This window comes from Engraulis encrasicolus, chromosome 1 (assembly GCF_034702125.1).
Source record: "Engraulis encrasicolus isolate BLACKSEA-1 chromosome 1, IST_EnEncr_1.0, whole genome shotgun sequence".
Classification (NCBI taxonomy): Eukaryota; Metazoa; Chordata; class Actinopteri; order Clupeiformes; family Engraulidae; genus Engraulis; species Engraulis encrasicolus.
Window position 1 is genome coordinate 23,271,273 of NC_085857.1, and position 17,955 is coordinate 23,289,227.

The window sequence follows — 17,955 nt, forward strand, 5'->3', positions numbered from 1 at the left end:
CGCAAAGCCTTTCAAAAAATATTCTGTTTTCAGATCATGAACTACAATATTGAAACGTCTTCAAAATGTAACACTATTGGTTACCCACCAGTAATAAAGGACTTTGAAGCTTTTTTTTAGCATGTTGTGTTGAGTGGGTCAACTTAAAGCTTTTATTTTCCCCACTTTTACCTTTAAATTGGTACTCCATGTTTTTTTTGTTTTTTTTAAATGTTGTATTGTCCGTTAAAACCAAGCTATAAGAACATGTAGTGGGTACGGTAAGAGGCACTGATTTTGTACCACATTTTCTTGACTCCACCATGGCTGCTCCTTGCGAGGTCCAGCTTGGAGTACCTTGGAAGCATCATTGAAGTGGCATTGTATACACATGGAACGGTACAAATAAATGGCTCTTTTTGTAGATTGTACTATAACACTTAAAGGGGTATGCCACTATTTTGGGGCTTTCTACAGTTAAAATCGTTGGCCAGAGTTTATAAATGTAGTAAAGTGTCTTATTTTTCATGGAAGCCGTTGTCTTGCTTTAAGACAAGTTAAAAGAGGGAATATGTCGCTAAGCTAGTGAAAGTCAATGGATCCGTGTAGCATGCTACAATGCTACACGGATACATTGACTTTCACTAGCTTAGCGACATATTCCCTCTTTTAACTTGTCTTACAGCAAGACAACGCTTAACATGAAAAATAAGAGACGTTACCACCTTTATAAACCCCAGCCAACGATTTTAACTGTATTAAGCCCCAAAATAGTGGCATACCCCTTTAAAACGTCATTCCTTTCTCTTTAGAGAGGGGGTTATAGTGATCTGGGTTTTTTTTTTCAATCTTCAGAAGCTGTTGACTTGTGTGGAACTGCGGAAGCCTGACCTGGCCATAAGCATGTAGATTTGTCCACAGAACCTATAGGCCTATATTCAGAGAGACATGCGGTCATGCTGTCGTTCTTGTTTTGTAGCCTAAAGCAGATTCCCTAATGATAGGCCCAGGCTACTGAATGTAGAACTGGGGACCATGTCTCTGGTTTTCATCTGGTCACCTCCCACTGCTACTGTTACAGCCAGTTTCCATTGTTCATTTCCATTCTTTTTCTTTTTATGTGGGCCATGTTTGTCATGTAATATTTCCACTGTCTGTCTGTGCACTCAAGTGGCCTTAAATGACAGAATAAAGGTTCTCAGATGTGGGGTTGTGGGGTCTTATATAGGCTATTCTTATCACATTCGTAGCTGTTACCGGGGTAGCCTACGGTACTTGGGTCACCTTTGAGTTTCTTTGTTATTATTTGTATTTTTTTTCACGTCACTTTACTATTGCTATTGTGTTTTGTGGGTATGTGATTGTGTTCAGTGCATTTGTATTGTGCCTAATAAATGTTTTTTTTTTGGAAAATTCATTTTTTTGTTGTTGTTTCTAAATATGTGTTTGTCTGTCACAGTTATTTATTAAAATATAGGAATTGGTTTGTCATGTCAACATTACTGTTTTGAAAGTTGCAGTTGCTACCAACAGCCAGTTGATTCGTTTTTAGTCCCTGAAACACCTTACAGTGTAAATAACAGCTACAGTTAACCCATTCATGCCTGATGTTGCGTTGCGCAACATTGCCCTGGCGCCTGGAGCTGCGTTACGCAACATTCAGGCTCATGAGATTTGAGACAACTTTATTTAAAATCTCTGTTTGTTTGAGATGAATGAACAAATTCTAATGAAAGATGGGGGTCTTTCAAAATGCAACTTAGGGTATATTTTTATGTGCTTCAGAAGCTGAGCTATTTAGGTTTTTATAAGCTGAGGGCAGCTTTTCTTAAAAAGGGCTCAGGCATTCAGCACCCCTTTTTACAGGTGCCTTAGGCGTCAATGGGTTAAAAGAGAGAAAGACTGGAGTGTAGACAGTAACTCCTCGCTCTTTGACAGAGAGAGGAGGGGCTTTTCTCACAGATACACGCCTGCCTGTTGCCTGAACTTGCCTGTTGATTTCAATTGACAAGTTTCTTGTTTATTGTAGGTCCATGTAGACTACACTAATTTGAGTTTCAGTTTCAATTCAATCTTAGATAGTTTATTGGTTGTAGGCCTATGGAATAATTTGTTTCGTATTAGGCCTAAATGTCAATACATTACTGTTAAAAAAAAAGAAAAAGATTCCAATTTTTTCTGTGGTCAGCTGTAATTGGTGATTGGCAGGCCATGATTTTTTAATGATTGGTAATCAGTGATTTGATAACCAGTGAATCAGTAATTTTAACACACACAGACACACAAAAGTATGCACACACACATACACACATGCTGGGATTCTCACTCTCATGCTCACGCACACGCACACACACACACACACACACACACACACACACACACACACACACACACACACACACACACACACACACACACACACACACACACACACACACACACACACAGAAGCATGACCTGATGCTGAAATCCATGGCTTCCCACTACCCCACTCATGTAACCCAACAGGGAAAAGCCAAAGTCCAGATTTCAGGTGGAAAATAAAATTGTTTATTCATCATCAATTGGTTTGAGAAAATATTTGAATGAAGAAAGCAATTCAGTATTTTTGTAGGCAGCTGTCTCCAATGTGCTCATTTATTACCCACTGTCAGGGTAGGGGCCTGCTGCAGGGGCTAGTTGGTTCAGGGCTGGTAGGAGCTGTCTGCAGGGGATGGTTGGTTCAGGGCTGCTAGGAGCTGTCTGCAGGGGGTGGTTGGTTCAGGGCTGCTGTCTGCAGGGGATGGTTGGTTCAGGGCTGGTCGGAGCTGTCTGCAGGGGATGGTTGGTTCAGGGCTGGTAGGAGCTGTCTGCAGGGGATGGTTGGTTCAGGGCTGGTCGGAGCTGTCTGCAGGGGATGGTTGGTTCAGGGCTGGTAGGGGCCTGCTGCAGGGGCTAGTTGGTTCAGGGCTGGTCGGAGCTGTCTGCAGGGGATGGTTGGTTCAGGGCTGGTAGGAGCTGTCTGCAGGGGATGGTTGGTTCAGGGCTGGTCGGAGCTGTCTGCAGGGGATGGTTATAGTTCAGAGCTGGTCCTAGGGACCGGCTGACAGGGTAATTGCCTCCGCACCATGGAGGCGAGTGCTGAATCATGAAATCCTTGCTCAGAGACATCCCAAAAATCACTAACGGGTGCTACTACCATATTATTCCCATGTCATCACAGACATGTTGCTATTGTTAGCAGCTTTTACTAACATGTTGGTGGCATTTTTCAACAGGGTGTTGTTTTTTATGTTTATATAATTTAAAAAAAAATCCACATTCATGAATTCAATCATCCATGTCCACAAATCCAAAAAGCCGTGTTCAAAAGTCCAAAATCCAAAAATCGACGTTCATCAGTCCGAAAATCCATATGGTTCAATCCTGCATAGAAAGGTACAATAAGAGGAATCACTAAAGTGAGTGTTCATCAGTTAATGAACACAGCATCTACATCTGAGTGGCATATTGTGTGTGTGTGTGTGTGTGTGTGTGTGTGTGTGTGTGTGTGTGTGTGTGTGTGTGTGTGTGTGCGTGCGTGCGTGCGTGCGTGCGTGCGTGCGTGCGTGCGTGCGTGCGTGCGTGCGTGCGTGCGTGCCTGCGTGCGTGCGTGCGTGCGTGCGTGCGTGCGTGCGTGCGTGTGTGTGTTTTTCAATCAACACTTATGTAGATACAGCAATAGTTATGGAGATCTGTTCTCAAATCTCAAATCAGAAACAGACATCCTCTGAGGTAAATGGAAAAATAGTACCTCTGACTCACCTGAGTGTGTACTGGGGGCAGGCCTAGGTCTGAAATGCTGGTACCATTGCTCACTACCAAACACAGAATACAAAATATTGTTTTAATTCCCTATCAGAACACAGATTAGACATGCATGATTCTCAATTATAAACTGTGTAACTCCACTGTATAGCTATGTGTGGTCCTTGTCAAATAACTGGTAAATCTATATGAATTCCGATTAATTAAATAAATACAAAATATTGTTTTAATTCCCTATCAGAACACAGATTAGACATGTACGATTCTCAATTATAAACTGTGTAACTGTACGGTAGGCTATCTGTGGTCCTTGTCAAAGAACTGGGTATGAATTCCGATTAATTACTAAAGTGTCTCAGTCCCTATACTCTACCAACAGTCTACATTTAGTTACAAGATGACTTCCACACTTACGAACATCCAGGTGATCTTGTGATTGGTAGAGTCTCTCCAGCTCACTGAGGTCTGAGCTGCTGGAAGCGATGCTCACTGCCAAACACACCCAACATAACAGTTTTGTTTGTTGTCGTTGTTGCTGTTGTCATCATCATCATCAAAACGCGGATTACAGACGTACATTTCTGAATGTACATTCTAAAACTATAACTATGGATTATTTGTGTTCACTTTATAGATGAACAAATAAGTGATTCACTAAATTACTGGCAATTCTATCTACACATTGACGAGTGTCCAGGTTGTCCTTCATATCGAATTGTCAGAACCTGTATGAATCTGAATCTGTGTGAATTTCGAAAAATTACAAAAGTGTTTTCAGTCTTTTACGCTAACATTAATCCATTAGTCTGTATTTGGTTATAACATGACTTCCACACTTACGAGTATCCAGGTCATCCTTTGCATGTTGGAGTCCGTCAAGCCCACTGAGGTCTGAGCAGGTGGAAGCGATGCTCACTGCCAAACACACACAACATAAAACAATTTTGTTTGCTGTTGCTGTTGTTTTTGTTTTGGTTATCGTCATCGACACACGGATTAGAGATTTGCATTTCTGAATTATCCATGGATTAGTTTAAAGTTTATATGGATAAACAATTACGTAAGTGATTTGCAAATTTACTGGCACTCCATACACTCACCGGTCTCCGGGTCTTCGTACATATTGTACTGTCTCTCCATGACAAGGTCTTGCAGACTACTGCTCACTACCAAAACACAGAATACAGTACATATATCACGTGTGAAAGATCACAATTTCATGTGTGTGGATGATTGAACGATCATTATGAATATAGGACTAGTAGTAGTAGTAGTAGTGGTACTTTATTGTCCCCATGGGGCAATTTTGTTTGCAGTACAGACGCTGGCACATGAGACACAGACAGGTATAACAAAGCAACAGACAACAACAAAAACAAAACAAAACAAAAACAAAACAGACAGGGAAGACAGACCTGCATACACTATATTATACACCAAAGCTGATGGCCTACAGGACTACAACTAAATAAATAGCTGAGTACGTGGCACTGACTTTACACTTACAACTGTTCATGTCACACTCCTCCATATTGAGAATTCTGTCCAGCTCACTGCAGTTTAAACTGAAGGAACTCACTACCAAACACACAGAACACAAAAACAGATTTTGGTGATATTCTATTTTACAATTTCTTTTCAGAGTATTTACATGTATCAACACATTATATAGGCCTATGCTATACATTCCTAACCCTAAGGTGTAGAGAAAGAATATAATATTACATATTGTTGTTGAACTTTATGCTTAATTAATGTAAAATAAAGTGTGGCCCAGAATTTAAAAAAAAAAAAAAAACACTGATTGCACTGATTGGACATTTATCCGTTTGAAAAGAACTGGGTTGATTGTCCGCTCACCACTGTCCACATCATCTTCTGGGATTGGGCCCTGCTCTCCCTTTGCCTTCTCAGTAGCCTCATCCTCTGTTGAGTTCAACAAACATTATTTCACACACAACATAAAGATATGAGAATAGCAGGCTGCCATGTTTGATTACAGCACTTGTTGTCTATCAAAGGACGAACACACATTGCATTACATTTATGGAAGCTTTTATCCGAAACAATAGACACAAATCAAGCTACCAGAAAAGGACCCACTTTATCATGTTTCACATACAGTATGAAGTCCTACTAGCCTACATAGGCCTACATTTCTGAGCAAACTTGATGACACAGTCAAGGAGAAACGTGCTGTTCACTCTAATAATAAATGAGCAAAGTCAAATGTGCCTTTTAGTAACAGCACATAGAAGTTGTGCATGGAATCTTGAACTTTTGCATAAAGATGATTATGATTAGCCTATTATTATTCTGTATTATATTTCTGTGCTTACCCAGATGGGTAGACTGGTCGTCCCCCCAGCATCCCCTGGTCTCCTGAGTGGCTGCCTCCTCAGCCATGTCTGGGAGGTCAGATGCCATCACTTCCTGGCCCAAATGATCCTCAATGGTCTCGGAGACCTCAATGGTCTTCATTGCCTTAATATTAGATCAGATGATATGACATTTGATGAGATTAAACTATTATTGTTGTTATTAGCCTATTGTCATTACTATTGTTATTGTTATAAAAAATGAAAGTGGTGAGTGTTATTGTTATTGCTATTATTATTATTATCATCATCATTTATTTAGGCTATTATTATTATAACACAAATTTCAGTTTAGCATCTAATCAGAAGTGCACATAGCAGAAGTATGTTATTTTACATATTAAATACAGTTTGTACAGATTCATACAGTATTTACACATTGAATATGTAGTTATACAGCTAGTGCAAATAAGATGGTTTTAAGAAGGTAGAGAATACATACCCCCTGGGGGATCTCAATGGTCTCGGTGGCCTCGCCTGTCTGGGTCTTATGGAGGCTCGGCTTTGATGCTGCTGCCTTTGCAGCCTCAGCCTGTAGCTCCAGCTTCCTCCTTTGCTGAGTGATGAACCACCTGGACCAAATAAGCGGCTCCGAGTCCGCACCCGTCACCTGGGCTTGCTGGGTGACCTCGGTGGTGGCAGTGACCTGGTTGGTTTCGGTGGCTTTCTGAGATCCAGAGACGCTGGATTTGCCGGCGGCCTGTGCCTGCCTCTCTTTCAGCCTCCTTCTCAGGCGGTTGAGGACCCTGGAAACTCTGTGATTTTCAGAAGGCTGTTTGACACGCCTTTTCCTGCTGTTACTGAAGCGGGTGAATATTGCTCTCCAGCAGGTGCAGCAAGATGGCTCCATTTCCTCCTGGCCAACGTCCTCCATCTCTGTAATTTCTATCTTCATTTTTATTATGGGATTTTCCCCATTAGCTTTGTTATTTGTTGCTGTGAGTTCTCTTTGATGCTGTTCTTTCGGTTACTTGAAATGAAATGAGCCAGTGGGGTTCTAATTCAAAGTCTAATAAGAATCTTCATTGTTGCATCATATTAGAATCCTCAAAATCATGATGTCATTAGTTATGATTCCAATAGAATTCTCAGTGCTGCTGTGCAAGTCAGTAGAGTCCCACAGGTTGCCATTACAATACAATACAATACAATATCTTTTATTTGGCATTGTGACAAGCACAACGAAATTGTGCATTCCTTGTTGAAGCAAACATAAATAAATAAATAAATAAATAAATAAATAAATAAATAAATAAATAAATAAATAAATAAATAAATAAATAAATAAATAAATAAATAAATAAATAAATAAATAAATAAAAATAAAAATAAAAAATAAAAATGGAATAAAAAGAATGGTATGTATATAAAAACTATGCTTTTGAAGCATAATTCAGTTCTGTGATGGCTGCTGCGTAGAAACTGTTTTTCAGTCTGTCCCTGTCTTCATGGACCTGAATTACATGTAATAAATAAAACGTATGCCTGTCTGAAATGTAATTCAAGCAGGACTGGCTTAACATTCAAACATGAATTTGTGTTTTTTTTTCTTTTCTTTATTTGCATTTAGTGTTTTCTTTATTGGTTTTACAGAGTTCTTGCCAAATAAATAATAAGAACGAATATTTCAATAACAAGGCATTCTTTTTATTGGCTGTTTACATACTGACTAATATTCCAGTATCATGTGTAAGGTAGTTAGTTGCCCCTATCTAACTCCTCACTCTTGTGTGTGCATTAACGTGGCAGTATGAGTGTGTGACCTAAATGTATGCATGTCTGTAGGGAGAGAACACAGCGTTTACCTCTGGTCTAAGCGTTCACGCGACAGCTGGGCCACCACAATCTCCAGGCCCTCCGTAGACGACCAATGCAAGCCCAGCGCTTCTTCTCATGCGCTCCTCTTCAGTGTTCAGGGTTCGTGGGGGAAACCCCACGTATAGTTCTTAAAATCCACAAGTCTTCATGTCTTCCAAAAGCTTTATGAGACAGTCTCTAAATATCCCATCATTCCTCAACAAACCTCTCGGCAGGTGTTTTCTCCTATTGCCTGCTCACGGCCTGGCAGGCCCGGCTAGCATGCGAGAGCCACCTCTTCTGAGGTCTCGCTCCGGAAGTCTCCCGTGACCTCTGAACCCCTACCTTTTATAGGTAACCAGTTGCGTCTCCCCGTGTGATGTGGATATGATAGTGGGCTGTGTTCTGTGCACCTACTGACCCTTTACATCGTAACACATGCATGTGACGAACCCAATGGGAGTTTATTCAGCTTCAATCAAATCCTTGTGATGAATTGCATCAAGGCTAATATGGCCTAGCGACAAAATAAGGGGGCCTGCTGTTAGGGATGGTGTGGCCCAGATGGTCGAGAATTGGCGCTAATAAAAATAAATAAATAAATAACTCGTCAGGCCACCGGGTAAATGCCTGATATGCCTTACTATCAGACCAGCGGTGGGGATTAGTGAAATATTTTTTCCATCTACAGAGGCTGTTTACTTAGGCCTATGCGGAACTGTGGAAGCCTGGCCTGTCCTGGCCTGGCCATCAGCATGGTCAAGGGCACACTTGTATGATGATGTTGTATGATATTACAAGGTTGAAGCTATGTATTATCATACAACTAGTTTTGTCATAACACAATATAATAGTAGCAGTACTTCTACTTTTAATACATCTCTGATGGCGGCCCTCCTCGGTTACGTCAACACATGTTGACTATGCTAAGGGCCTCAGGGTAGGCTGAGCACATTCTCCTGGGACAGTCCCTGTTGTTATTTGTGGTGCTGCGCATTCCTACTTCAACACACAAGAAAACAATGCTGTCGTACTTGTTTTGTAGCCTAAGCACTTTCCTAAATTGAAATGCACTCATAGTCTAGACCTCCGCTAAGGAAGCTGTTTAATAGAAAGACCGTTTATGCTACACCCTTTTTTTCAAGTCTTTCTGCCTTCTTTTTGTGGAGTTCGATGAGTAGAGTAGAGTAGAGTAGAAATAGTAATGCACTGTGTTTTAGAAAAGTAACTATAATCTGACTGCTAGTTTTGAAAAAGTAGTTGCGTTAGACTACTCGTTACTCAAAAAAGTAGTCCGACTACAGTGGTAGAGTGGAGTATCATTTATTAATCCTGAGGGAAATTAAGGTGTCCAGTGGCACACATATACCGGAATGTCAAAATTCGCCCTATCCCACAATGGTGACGAATCTTTAAAAAAAATCCTGGATCAGGATCCGTTCATAACTTTTTGAGCTATCCTGATGATGACAAACAGACAAACAATCAGACAATCAGACAGACAGACAAACAGACAAACCAATGCGACCGGCCTAATGATAGGCCCTATATGAATGTAAAACTGGGGAACATGTCTCTGTTTTTCATCTGGTCACTTCCCACTGTTGCTGTTACAGCCAGTTTCCATTTTCTTTCTTGACTTACTACTCATTTTTATGTGGGCCATGTTTATCATGTAGCCTAATATTTCCACTGTCTTTGCACTCAAGTGACCTTAAATGACAGGATATGCCGGAATTAGTTTTAAAGTGGTGGTGTATTTTTTTGTCTTCATTCTTTATTTCTTAACAATATCTGCTGCACTCCACTCATTTGTCTGCAGTTGAAGTTGAGACAGCCCAAAAGTGGGGATGCAAATGCACCACTGCATCACCCTTCCTATGGAAGGTTCTAAGGTGTGGGGTTAGGTCTACAGGCTCTTCGGCTTTCCGTATCAGATTCATAACTTAGGCCAGTGGTTTTCAAAGTGGGGGCCGGGGACCTCTAGGGGGCCGTGAGGGGATGCCAGGGAGGCCGAGGCAGGTTGGCAAGAAAAATACAAGCAAAGCATAAACTAAACAACCCCAGTGGAGTCATCTTCTTTATAATGTAAATATGTTTATATGTATTGTGCTATCTGTTGTGCTTGAATGGGTTTGAACAAACTTCAAACCAGGTGCACAGAAAAAGTAGTGTGGCATGTTAGGGGGGGCTTGGCTGGAATCTACTGGTAGGAGGGGCTAATTGTCATGGAAAACTTGGGGAACCCCTGACTTAGCCTACTTGTGTCACCCTGCGTTTCTTTGTTATTTATATTTTTGTTTTCATGTTACTCGACTATTTCTGTTGCGTTTTGTGGGTAAGTGATTTTTTTGGAGAATTCTTTTTTTTTTTTTTTTAACTAAATATGTGTTTGTATGACACAGTTATTTATTAAAGCGTAGGCCCTATAGGCTATTGAAAAACAAGATAAATTAAGGTAAACGTTCACAATTTTATTTTACAGAATTTGTGTTCCATAGCATACGTCACATGGTTTTAGTTTACGGAAGAAGAGTCACGTGGAGTTGTACGGGAAAAAAAACCCACCGTCATATGACATGCAGTGCACATCAACATGGCGGCTTACCGTAACACAGCTGTGCTGCTGCTGTTTTCGTTTTTGCAAGCCTGTGTTTCTGGACTTCCAACAAATGCTCGCGACCCCGTGTGTGGATATAAGGTGGGTGAATAAAATGCGATAACGCATGGCAATTATTAGATTTGAAATGAAGTGTGGACCGAGGCTGCGAGTGAAGTAGACTTGATTGTTTCAGTTCTGTGGTGAGTTAACTTTGTCACACCACGCTTGCTCATTCTCTTAAAACACAGGTATTTGCCTTCAAGAATGAAAATGCCCAGTGTCATCCACGTTAATGTTTTTCTGCATCATTTGCTTGACCGTTCCAGTCATGTCCCGCGACGCAGCCATCTATGCTGAATGTCCACTTGGTTCCTCACACACATGACGATGTCGGCTGGCTCAAGACGGTCGACCAGTACTACTATGGAGGTTTGAGCTCTTTTAAAATCCCATTTCCCCCCAACGACTGTGTTGTTACAGTGTTACAGTGTTGCAGTTAAGACTCTTGGCTAAGTGTGTTGCTACTTTGTTACACATTTGTTACACTTTGTTATACACTTTGTTGCACATAAATAGAACTACTTCTGCATTAGCACAAACAACAAAAAAGAAGATGCCGTTGCTTTGCCTGTGATATCTCACATTGTTGCATGTGCATGAAAAACATAGTTTTTAATGACTTTACAGCTGCCCGGGTTGATAGAAGTCCCCACAGTCATAAAGGATATTTTACTGAGCATCACATGACGACCTCTTTATGATGGTGGTCTGACTCTGTTAATTAATGTTGAACACACTGATTTCTAGGCAACAGACTGGTTGTGTCATGGGAAAAATGCAGGCATACTTGTTCTTTCCTCAGCCCCCAGCCTATTGCTCTTGTGCAACACACGGCACACTTTTGCTTCGAAGTCTTTCCAAGCATGATGGGTGGGAGACGTGACGCCTTGTTTTTTCGTAACATTGGTTTAAAACCTACAAACTGTTATTTTTCCTTTAAAAAACAAATGTCAATGAAAGAAGATGTGGTACATTATGTTTTATATTAGTCTTAGATGACAAGAAACATTTTTGTTAAGATCTATGTAAAGGTTTATATGTCAAATATCCTGCGGTGTGACTGTAACATTAATGAAACCTGGAATATAACATATATATAAATTAACCAACAACATTTTGAATAATGTATGAAGCATTTGGCATGATTGCATAAATATTAACTTTATATTAAGATATATGAATGTGAAAAAAACTCAAGACAGTAATATTAACTACAAGTTCAATTTCGTAACACAAATTGCGTCCTGTGGGGTGACATGTATGTCAATGTTTGTGAATGGGCAGCTGCAAGGCCAACTATAAGGGTCTGAAAGACTGGCTCCTAACCAGTCAGTACCTCAGTTATTGGAGAGTGCTGTGGAAGTTTAAGGTGACTCTTAACCTCTTAATATGTCTTCATATTGCAATCTTTCTGTCACGCAATGCTTAGGTTCATTTTATGGTGTCCTGTGGTGTGACTGGTCTTATAGAAGGAAAAAAGTTTTTTATTAAATGAAAACACGTATTAAGATTAAACACAATATCATTATCAAGTTAGCATGAGCTCAGATGTCAGTCATGTATACAAAAGGATTAAAATGGCCATAATGCAGTGAATTCCCTGTGGTGTGACTCCATTTTCCTGCGGTGTGACATGCCTATGCAATGTGTTGATGAGGGACACATTCTCCCAAAAATGTCAAAAATAAGGTGAAATTCCACAGACCACTAAGTGCTTTATTTTTTTCTATTTTTTTCCTATTTTTATCCATCATTTTTTTGAGGAATTTGAAAAACTTTTTTTTTTTTTTTGCGTTACGCCCTTAAACGTCAACCACCCTGATATTGCAACCACAGCACAGGAAACATGTTTCCTGGATGCATGCCACAGATAAGACAGGAAAATGCATTTATTTGTATCTGCAGTGTCAAATCAGCATGAAAACTGTGTACGTGTGTGTGTGTGTGTGTGTGTGCGCGCGCAAAACGGAGAAATAGCAAGAGCCCCAGCGAAACACGGGAAATTACTGAAGTTGCTTAGATATTCAGGGTGTGTGTGTGTGTGCGCGCGCGTGCATGAGTGTGTGCGTGTGTGCGACAAAGATCATCCCATGTAGTCCGCCACGCGGGGTTCAAATGCGCGACCTCACAGCCACCCTTTGGCATAGGAGCACAGGTGCGAGAGACCACAGAGCTAAAGGTCTAGGCTGACATCTCTCAGTCGCTGTCGCATCTGTAGACTGTAGACTGCCAAACACGGCTAGTTGGCATCCGTTACATATGTCTGTGTGTGTCACTGGGTGGATTCCAATCTGCGGACTTCCGTCCTCCCTTGCTCACTTGCCTGCTTGTGACCTCATGATGATGTCACTTGCGACAGCAAATTAATTCAAGATCTTGCAAAATTACAATTCTAACGTCATTTTCGCTGATAGCTGGGAAACTTTATTGTTTTCTCCACAGGAGTGTGCATATTGGAATGCACCCACTGTGTTTGTATGTCTCTGTCCCTTCACTGTATCTCTTTTTCTTTCTCTTTCTCTTTCTCTTTCTCTTTCTCTTTCTCTTTCTCTTTCTCTTTCTCTTTCTCTGCCTCTCTCTCTCTCTCTCTCTCTCTCTCTCTCTCTCTCTCTCTCTCTCTCTCTCTCTCTCTCTCTCTCTCTCTCTCTCTCTCTCTCTCTCTCTCTCCCTCCCTCTCTAGACCGTAATGATATCCAGCATGCGGGGGTGCAGTACATCCTGGACTCTGTGGTGCAGGAGCTCCAGAAGGACCCGTCGCGTCGCTTCATCTACGTGGAGTCGGCCTTCTTCTACCGCTGGTGGAAACAGCAGAAGCAGGCCATGCGCCGCACAGTCACCCAGCTAGTCAACGAAGGTTAGCACACACCCACATTACATTACGTTATACTCAGGCCACGCGCTGCACAGTCACCCAGCTAGTCAACGAAGGTACTTAATACACACATTACTTAACACTATACTCAGGCCGCACACCGCACAGTCACCTAGACGGTAGACGAAGGTTAACACAAACATTATTTTACACTCAAGCCATGCGCAGCGCAGTCACCCAGCTAGTCAACAAAGGTTGACACACACATTATTTTACATTGTACTCAGGCTACATGTCGCATCATCCCCCAGTTAGTCAGCGAAGGTACATAATACACACATTATGTTGCATTTTATTATATTCTGTGGAAACAGGCCGCATGTAATTACCGGTAGTCACTCAGCTAGTCAACAAAGGTACACGAGGATCACTTTGCATTGCATTTGTAGCAAAGGGGATAAGAGTTGCCCCTCTGGGACTCAAAACTTGGACCTTCTGGAGTACCAAGCTGGGGATGTGACGGTAATGGCAAAGAGCCAGGCTTGTTGACATGATAGTCAGAATGCACCCACAACCCTATTGATGGCCACCCCATTTGGCATAAAAAGTCTAAAAATTGCAATTTTGAGGGCCTCAGATTTCCTCTGTCCTACACAAATTTGAAGGACCCTACACTTATGAACATCAAGGATAAAAGGTGAATACCCTGAAGCACTCCGAATTCCGTCTTGTCTTATGACAAATTTTTAAAGGGCTGTAAAAAATGCTGTTTAAATAAGCTCACTGTGAGAACGTTTTTCATCACAGAATGCCAGCAGTTGATTTTTCATATGAGAAGTGACTGAAGTGTTTCCCACGACGACACTCGTAGCAGACCACTCTGTCAAAAAGTTACATTTGGGGTTCTCATTAGACGGACCGTGAAAGTGGTCGCGAGAGTCATCGTTCACTTACTAATGACTCAAATAAGCATCGGCTGACTCGGGACAGTGATTAATGAAACTAATGAAATCCTACATAGAACCCCTTTAAAACGATACGCTTTTTTTCCTCTCAGGTCGTCTGGAGTTCATCAATGGAGGCTGGTGCATGAGTGACGAGGCCACCACCCACTACAGTGCGGTGATCGACCAGATGACGCTGGGCCTGCGCTTCCTCAACGACACCTTCGGGCCCTGTGGACGCCCTCGAGTCGCCTGGCACATTGACCCCTTTGGACACGCGCGGGAGCACGCCTCCATCTTTGCCCAGGTGAAGGCCCATACACTGAGACAGACATGCATACCTACATACATACAGGCACACACACATACATACAGTGCCCTCCATTATTATTGGCACCCCTGGTTGAGATGTGTTTTTTAGCTTCCAATTATTATTATTTTTCTCTAAATAATATGGGACCTTAATGGAAAAAAAGAGAAAAATCCAACCTTCAATACAAGTGCATTTATTCAGTGGGGAAAAAATCCCACATAAAGAAATAATTATTTGACATCAAATAATGTGTGTCACAATTATTAGCACCCCTGTTGTTAATATTTTGTACAACCCTCTTTTGCCAACAAAACAGCATCTAATCTTCTCCTATAATGTTTCACAAGATGGGAAAAGACAGAAAGAGGGATCTTCAGCCATTCCTCTTTGCAGAATCTCTCTAAATCATCCAGAGACCTGGGTCCTCTCCTCTGTACTCTCCTCTTCAGCTCACCCCACAGGTTCTCAATGGGGTTGAGGTCTGGGGACTGAGATGGCCATGGGAGGAGCTTGATTTTGTGTCTGGTTAACCATTTCTGTGTAGATTTGGCCATATGTTTAGGGTCATTGTCTTGCTGAAAGACCCAGTGACGACCCATCTTCAGCTTTCGGGCAGAGGGCAACAGATTTTGATTTAAAATGTCCTGGTATTTCAAAGCATTCATGATGCCATGCACCCTAACAAGCTTCCCAGGGCCTTTGGAAGCGAAACAGCCCCACAGCATCACTGACCCACCCCCATACTTCACAGTGGGTATGAGGTGCTTTTCAGCATGCACATCTTTCGTGGCACGCCAGACCCACTTAGAGTGTTTGTTGCCAAAAAGGTGAGGTGCGCACACACACACACACACACACACACACACATAAACAAAATGTTACATGTTCACTCATTGTTCTTCTTTTTCTACCCTTTTTATTTTATATTCATCCCAATATTTTTGGGATAAAGCCAATGGCTACATGTAGGGCTGGGTTCAAAAGATCGAATCGCGATCCAATATCGATTCACATTCAAAAAGTGTGATATCGATTCACAACTTTGTGGATCGATTTTTTGGCGATGATTATAGGTGCTATTTTCTCAACCACATCCTGTAGCTTTCTTCCACATTCATGGTGACTACATGCACAAAATACACACAGCATGTTCAAGTAAATAGTGCCAGTGTTTTTCCACCTTTCTCTCTCATACCAAGTTTCCCACTTCTTTATCTCATACCAAGGTATTTCATATTTGTGTGGGTATCAAAGGTTGATATATTTAGGTTTTTATAGCCGGTCGTAGAACTTAAGGCATAAATGGGTTAAAGAGACAACCCAGCAATACAGAAGATCGATATTGAATTAAATCGAATCGGATCATGGATCGAATTGGATCGTGAACTTCTGGATCGGAATCGAATCGATCCAGGAAATTTGGATCGATTCCCAGCCCTAGCTACATGTAACATAATGTTTGTGCATCGAGCGTTTGTGCATCGTGGTGAATGGTCAATGAGGAACGATAATCTCATCTATACTCCGATCTGAAGATAACGCATGTGAGTGTATAGTGATGTTCTCATAAGATTATCCCCCCCCTCTCTCTCACTCTCTCACACACACAGATGGGTTACGATGGCTTCTTCTTTGGCCGTCTGGACTACCAGGATAAGCAGCGGCGTACAGTGGCCAAGGAGCTGGAGCTGCTCTGGAGGGCCAGTGAGAGCCTCTCTGCCCCAACCGCTGACCTGTTCACTGGTACAATTCTACTGCTGCTACTACTATTACTACTGTTATTACTGCTACTACTACTATTATTTGCTACTACTATTACTGCTGCCACTACTACTATTACTACTACTATTACTGCTGCTACTACTATTACTACTAATATTACTACTACTACTACTACTACTACTACTACTATTACTGCTGCTACTACTATTACTACTAATATTACTACTACTACTACTACTACTACTACTACTACTATTACTGCTGCTACTACTATTACTGCTAATATTACTACTACTACTACTACTATTACTGCTGCTATTACTACCAATATTACTACTAACATGGCTCTAAATATACACTAGCCTACCTGCCAAATGCTGGTGAAATTTCAGTTTGGCTGGTAGAAAAGACCAACTTTGACCCATTAGTGAGTGTGTGTTTGTCTAGTAAGTTTAGCATCTACTACCCATTTTTGGCTGGTGATGAAAAATGCATGCTTGTGCCCCATTTTCTATAGTGGACCACCTTTTATATTGATATCAGAGGTTGTGAGGGAAAAGTAAATGTAGAAATTAGGTACATTTCAGCCTTTTCCACCTCCTTCTTTCCCCCTCATGTCACTACTCACACTCACCGTTCTGTGTGTCCCACGCAGGTATCCTTCCCAATGGCTACAACCCCCCGGCTTACTTCTGCTGGGACCAGTTCTGTGACGACGCGCCCATTCGAGATGACCCCGACTTGGAGGATTTTAACGTGCACGAAATAGTGCAGCTGTTTCTGGAGACGGCCCGCAATCAGGTAGAAAAGGATATAATGTCCTATTTGTTAATTCTTAAAGTGATACTGTGTGAGATTTTTGGAAATAAGCTCATATCACACCTCCCTTTAAGTTAAATGATTGAGTTTTACCTTTGTCATGTACTTCATGCCGTTCTCTGAGTGTGGCAGTGCAAATTTTACTACCATGCTAGCAATTAAAATTGAGTCCTATGAGGATTCAATGTTAACTGCTAGCTTGGAGGTAAAATTTGCACTGCCATACTCGGAGAACGGTTGAAATTACAGGAGAAAGGTAAAACTCAATCATTAAACTTAAGGGGATGTGTAATATGAGGTTATTTCCAAAAATGGTAGTATAACATTAAGGTTTTCCTTGGTTTTATACATGTAAAAGTTTTATCTTTTACCTGACATGTTTTGACGGTGAAACGTCCGTCTTCATCAGAGGGTCACATGGATGTCTGTCAATGTATGACGTGCTCTAAAATCAGGTGATGTTGTGGAGGGGTGACCTTCCTGTCAATGTTGACTGGTCACTCCTGCTGTTAGAGTTGTGGCCTCAGGATGGTGGTCCACGTGTCTGACATAAAGGAAAACCTAAAGAATTGATTTAACACTTAGACATAATGAACATCATGCATCTATCTATCCTAGAGAGACAGTTCTGGCCAGAAATTTGTTCGTGTGTCATCCAAATAGCTTTTTCAGTTCTGGCCTGATCAGGCACATTTTCAAGCTCTAGAAAGATGAGATGAGAAAGCTGGGTAACACTTAATTTT

The 17,955-nt window shown here is 41.4% G+C and overlaps 2 protein-coding genes across 3 annotated transcripts in view; one reads left to right on the top strand and one right to left on the bottom strand.

Annotated features, from left to right (window-relative positions):
* Window positions 1-2,892: 2,892 nt before the first annotated feature.
* Window positions 2,893-7,091, bottom strand: LOC134454727 (uncharacterized). 2 transcript variants are annotated; one of them, XM_063205912.1, is made up of 9 exons: window positions 6,586-7,091; window positions 6,105-6,249; window positions 5,626-5,691; window positions 5,272-5,343; window positions 4,866-4,931; window positions 4,606-4,680; window positions 4,180-4,254; window positions 3,763-3,815; window positions 2,893-3,384 (listed from the first exon to the last, which is right to left on the bottom strand). In XM_063205912.1, the coding sequence occupies exons 1-9, from the start codon at window positions 7,036-7,038 to the stop codon at window positions 3,379-3,381; spliced, it is 1,011 nt and encodes a 336-aa protein (XP_063061982.1). In that variant the 5' UTR covers window positions 7,039-7,091; the 3' UTR covers window positions 2,893-3,378. The 2 variants fall into 2 exon arrangements, with proteins under 2 accessions (XP_063061982.1, XP_063062050.1); XM_063205980.1 differs by lacking the exon at window positions 4,606-4,680.
* Window positions 7,092-10,504: 3,413 nt separating this feature from the next.
* The window catches only part of man2b1 (mannosidase, alpha, class 2B, member 1), a 27,925-nt gene continuing 20,474 nt past the window's right edge, over window positions 10,505-17,955 (top strand). Inside the window, exons 1-6 of the mRNA XM_063199082.1 lie at window positions 10,505-10,641; window positions 10,869-10,971; window positions 13,283-13,456; window positions 14,472-14,665; window positions 16,282-16,414; window positions 17,049-17,194. Of these exons, the coding sequence (XP_063055152.1) occupies window positions 10,537-10,641; window positions 10,869-10,971; window positions 13,283-13,456; window positions 14,472-14,665; window positions 16,282-16,414; window positions 17,049-17,194 (855 nt within the window). The 5' untranslated portion in view covers window positions 10,505-10,536. The remainder of the gene's footprint in view (window positions 10,642-10,868; window positions 10,972-13,282; window positions 13,457-14,471; window positions 14,666-16,281; window positions 16,415-17,048; window positions 17,195-17,955) is intronic.

Bases quoted from the DNA above. Each gene is read 5' to 3' on its own strand.
- LOC134454727 (XM_063205912.1), bottom strand. From the start codon at position 7,038: ATGAAGATAGAAATTACAGAGATGGAGGACGTTGGCCAGGAGGAAATG. The intron at 6,250-6,585 runs GTATGTATTCTC...TCTAATATTAAG, and splicing joins CCATTGAGATCCCCCAGGGG to GCAATGAAGACCATTGAGGT. The intron at 4,932-5,271 runs GTAAGTGTAAAG...GTGTTTTGGTAG, and splicing joins GGAGTGTGACATGAACAGTT to TGAGCAGTAGTCTGCAAGAC.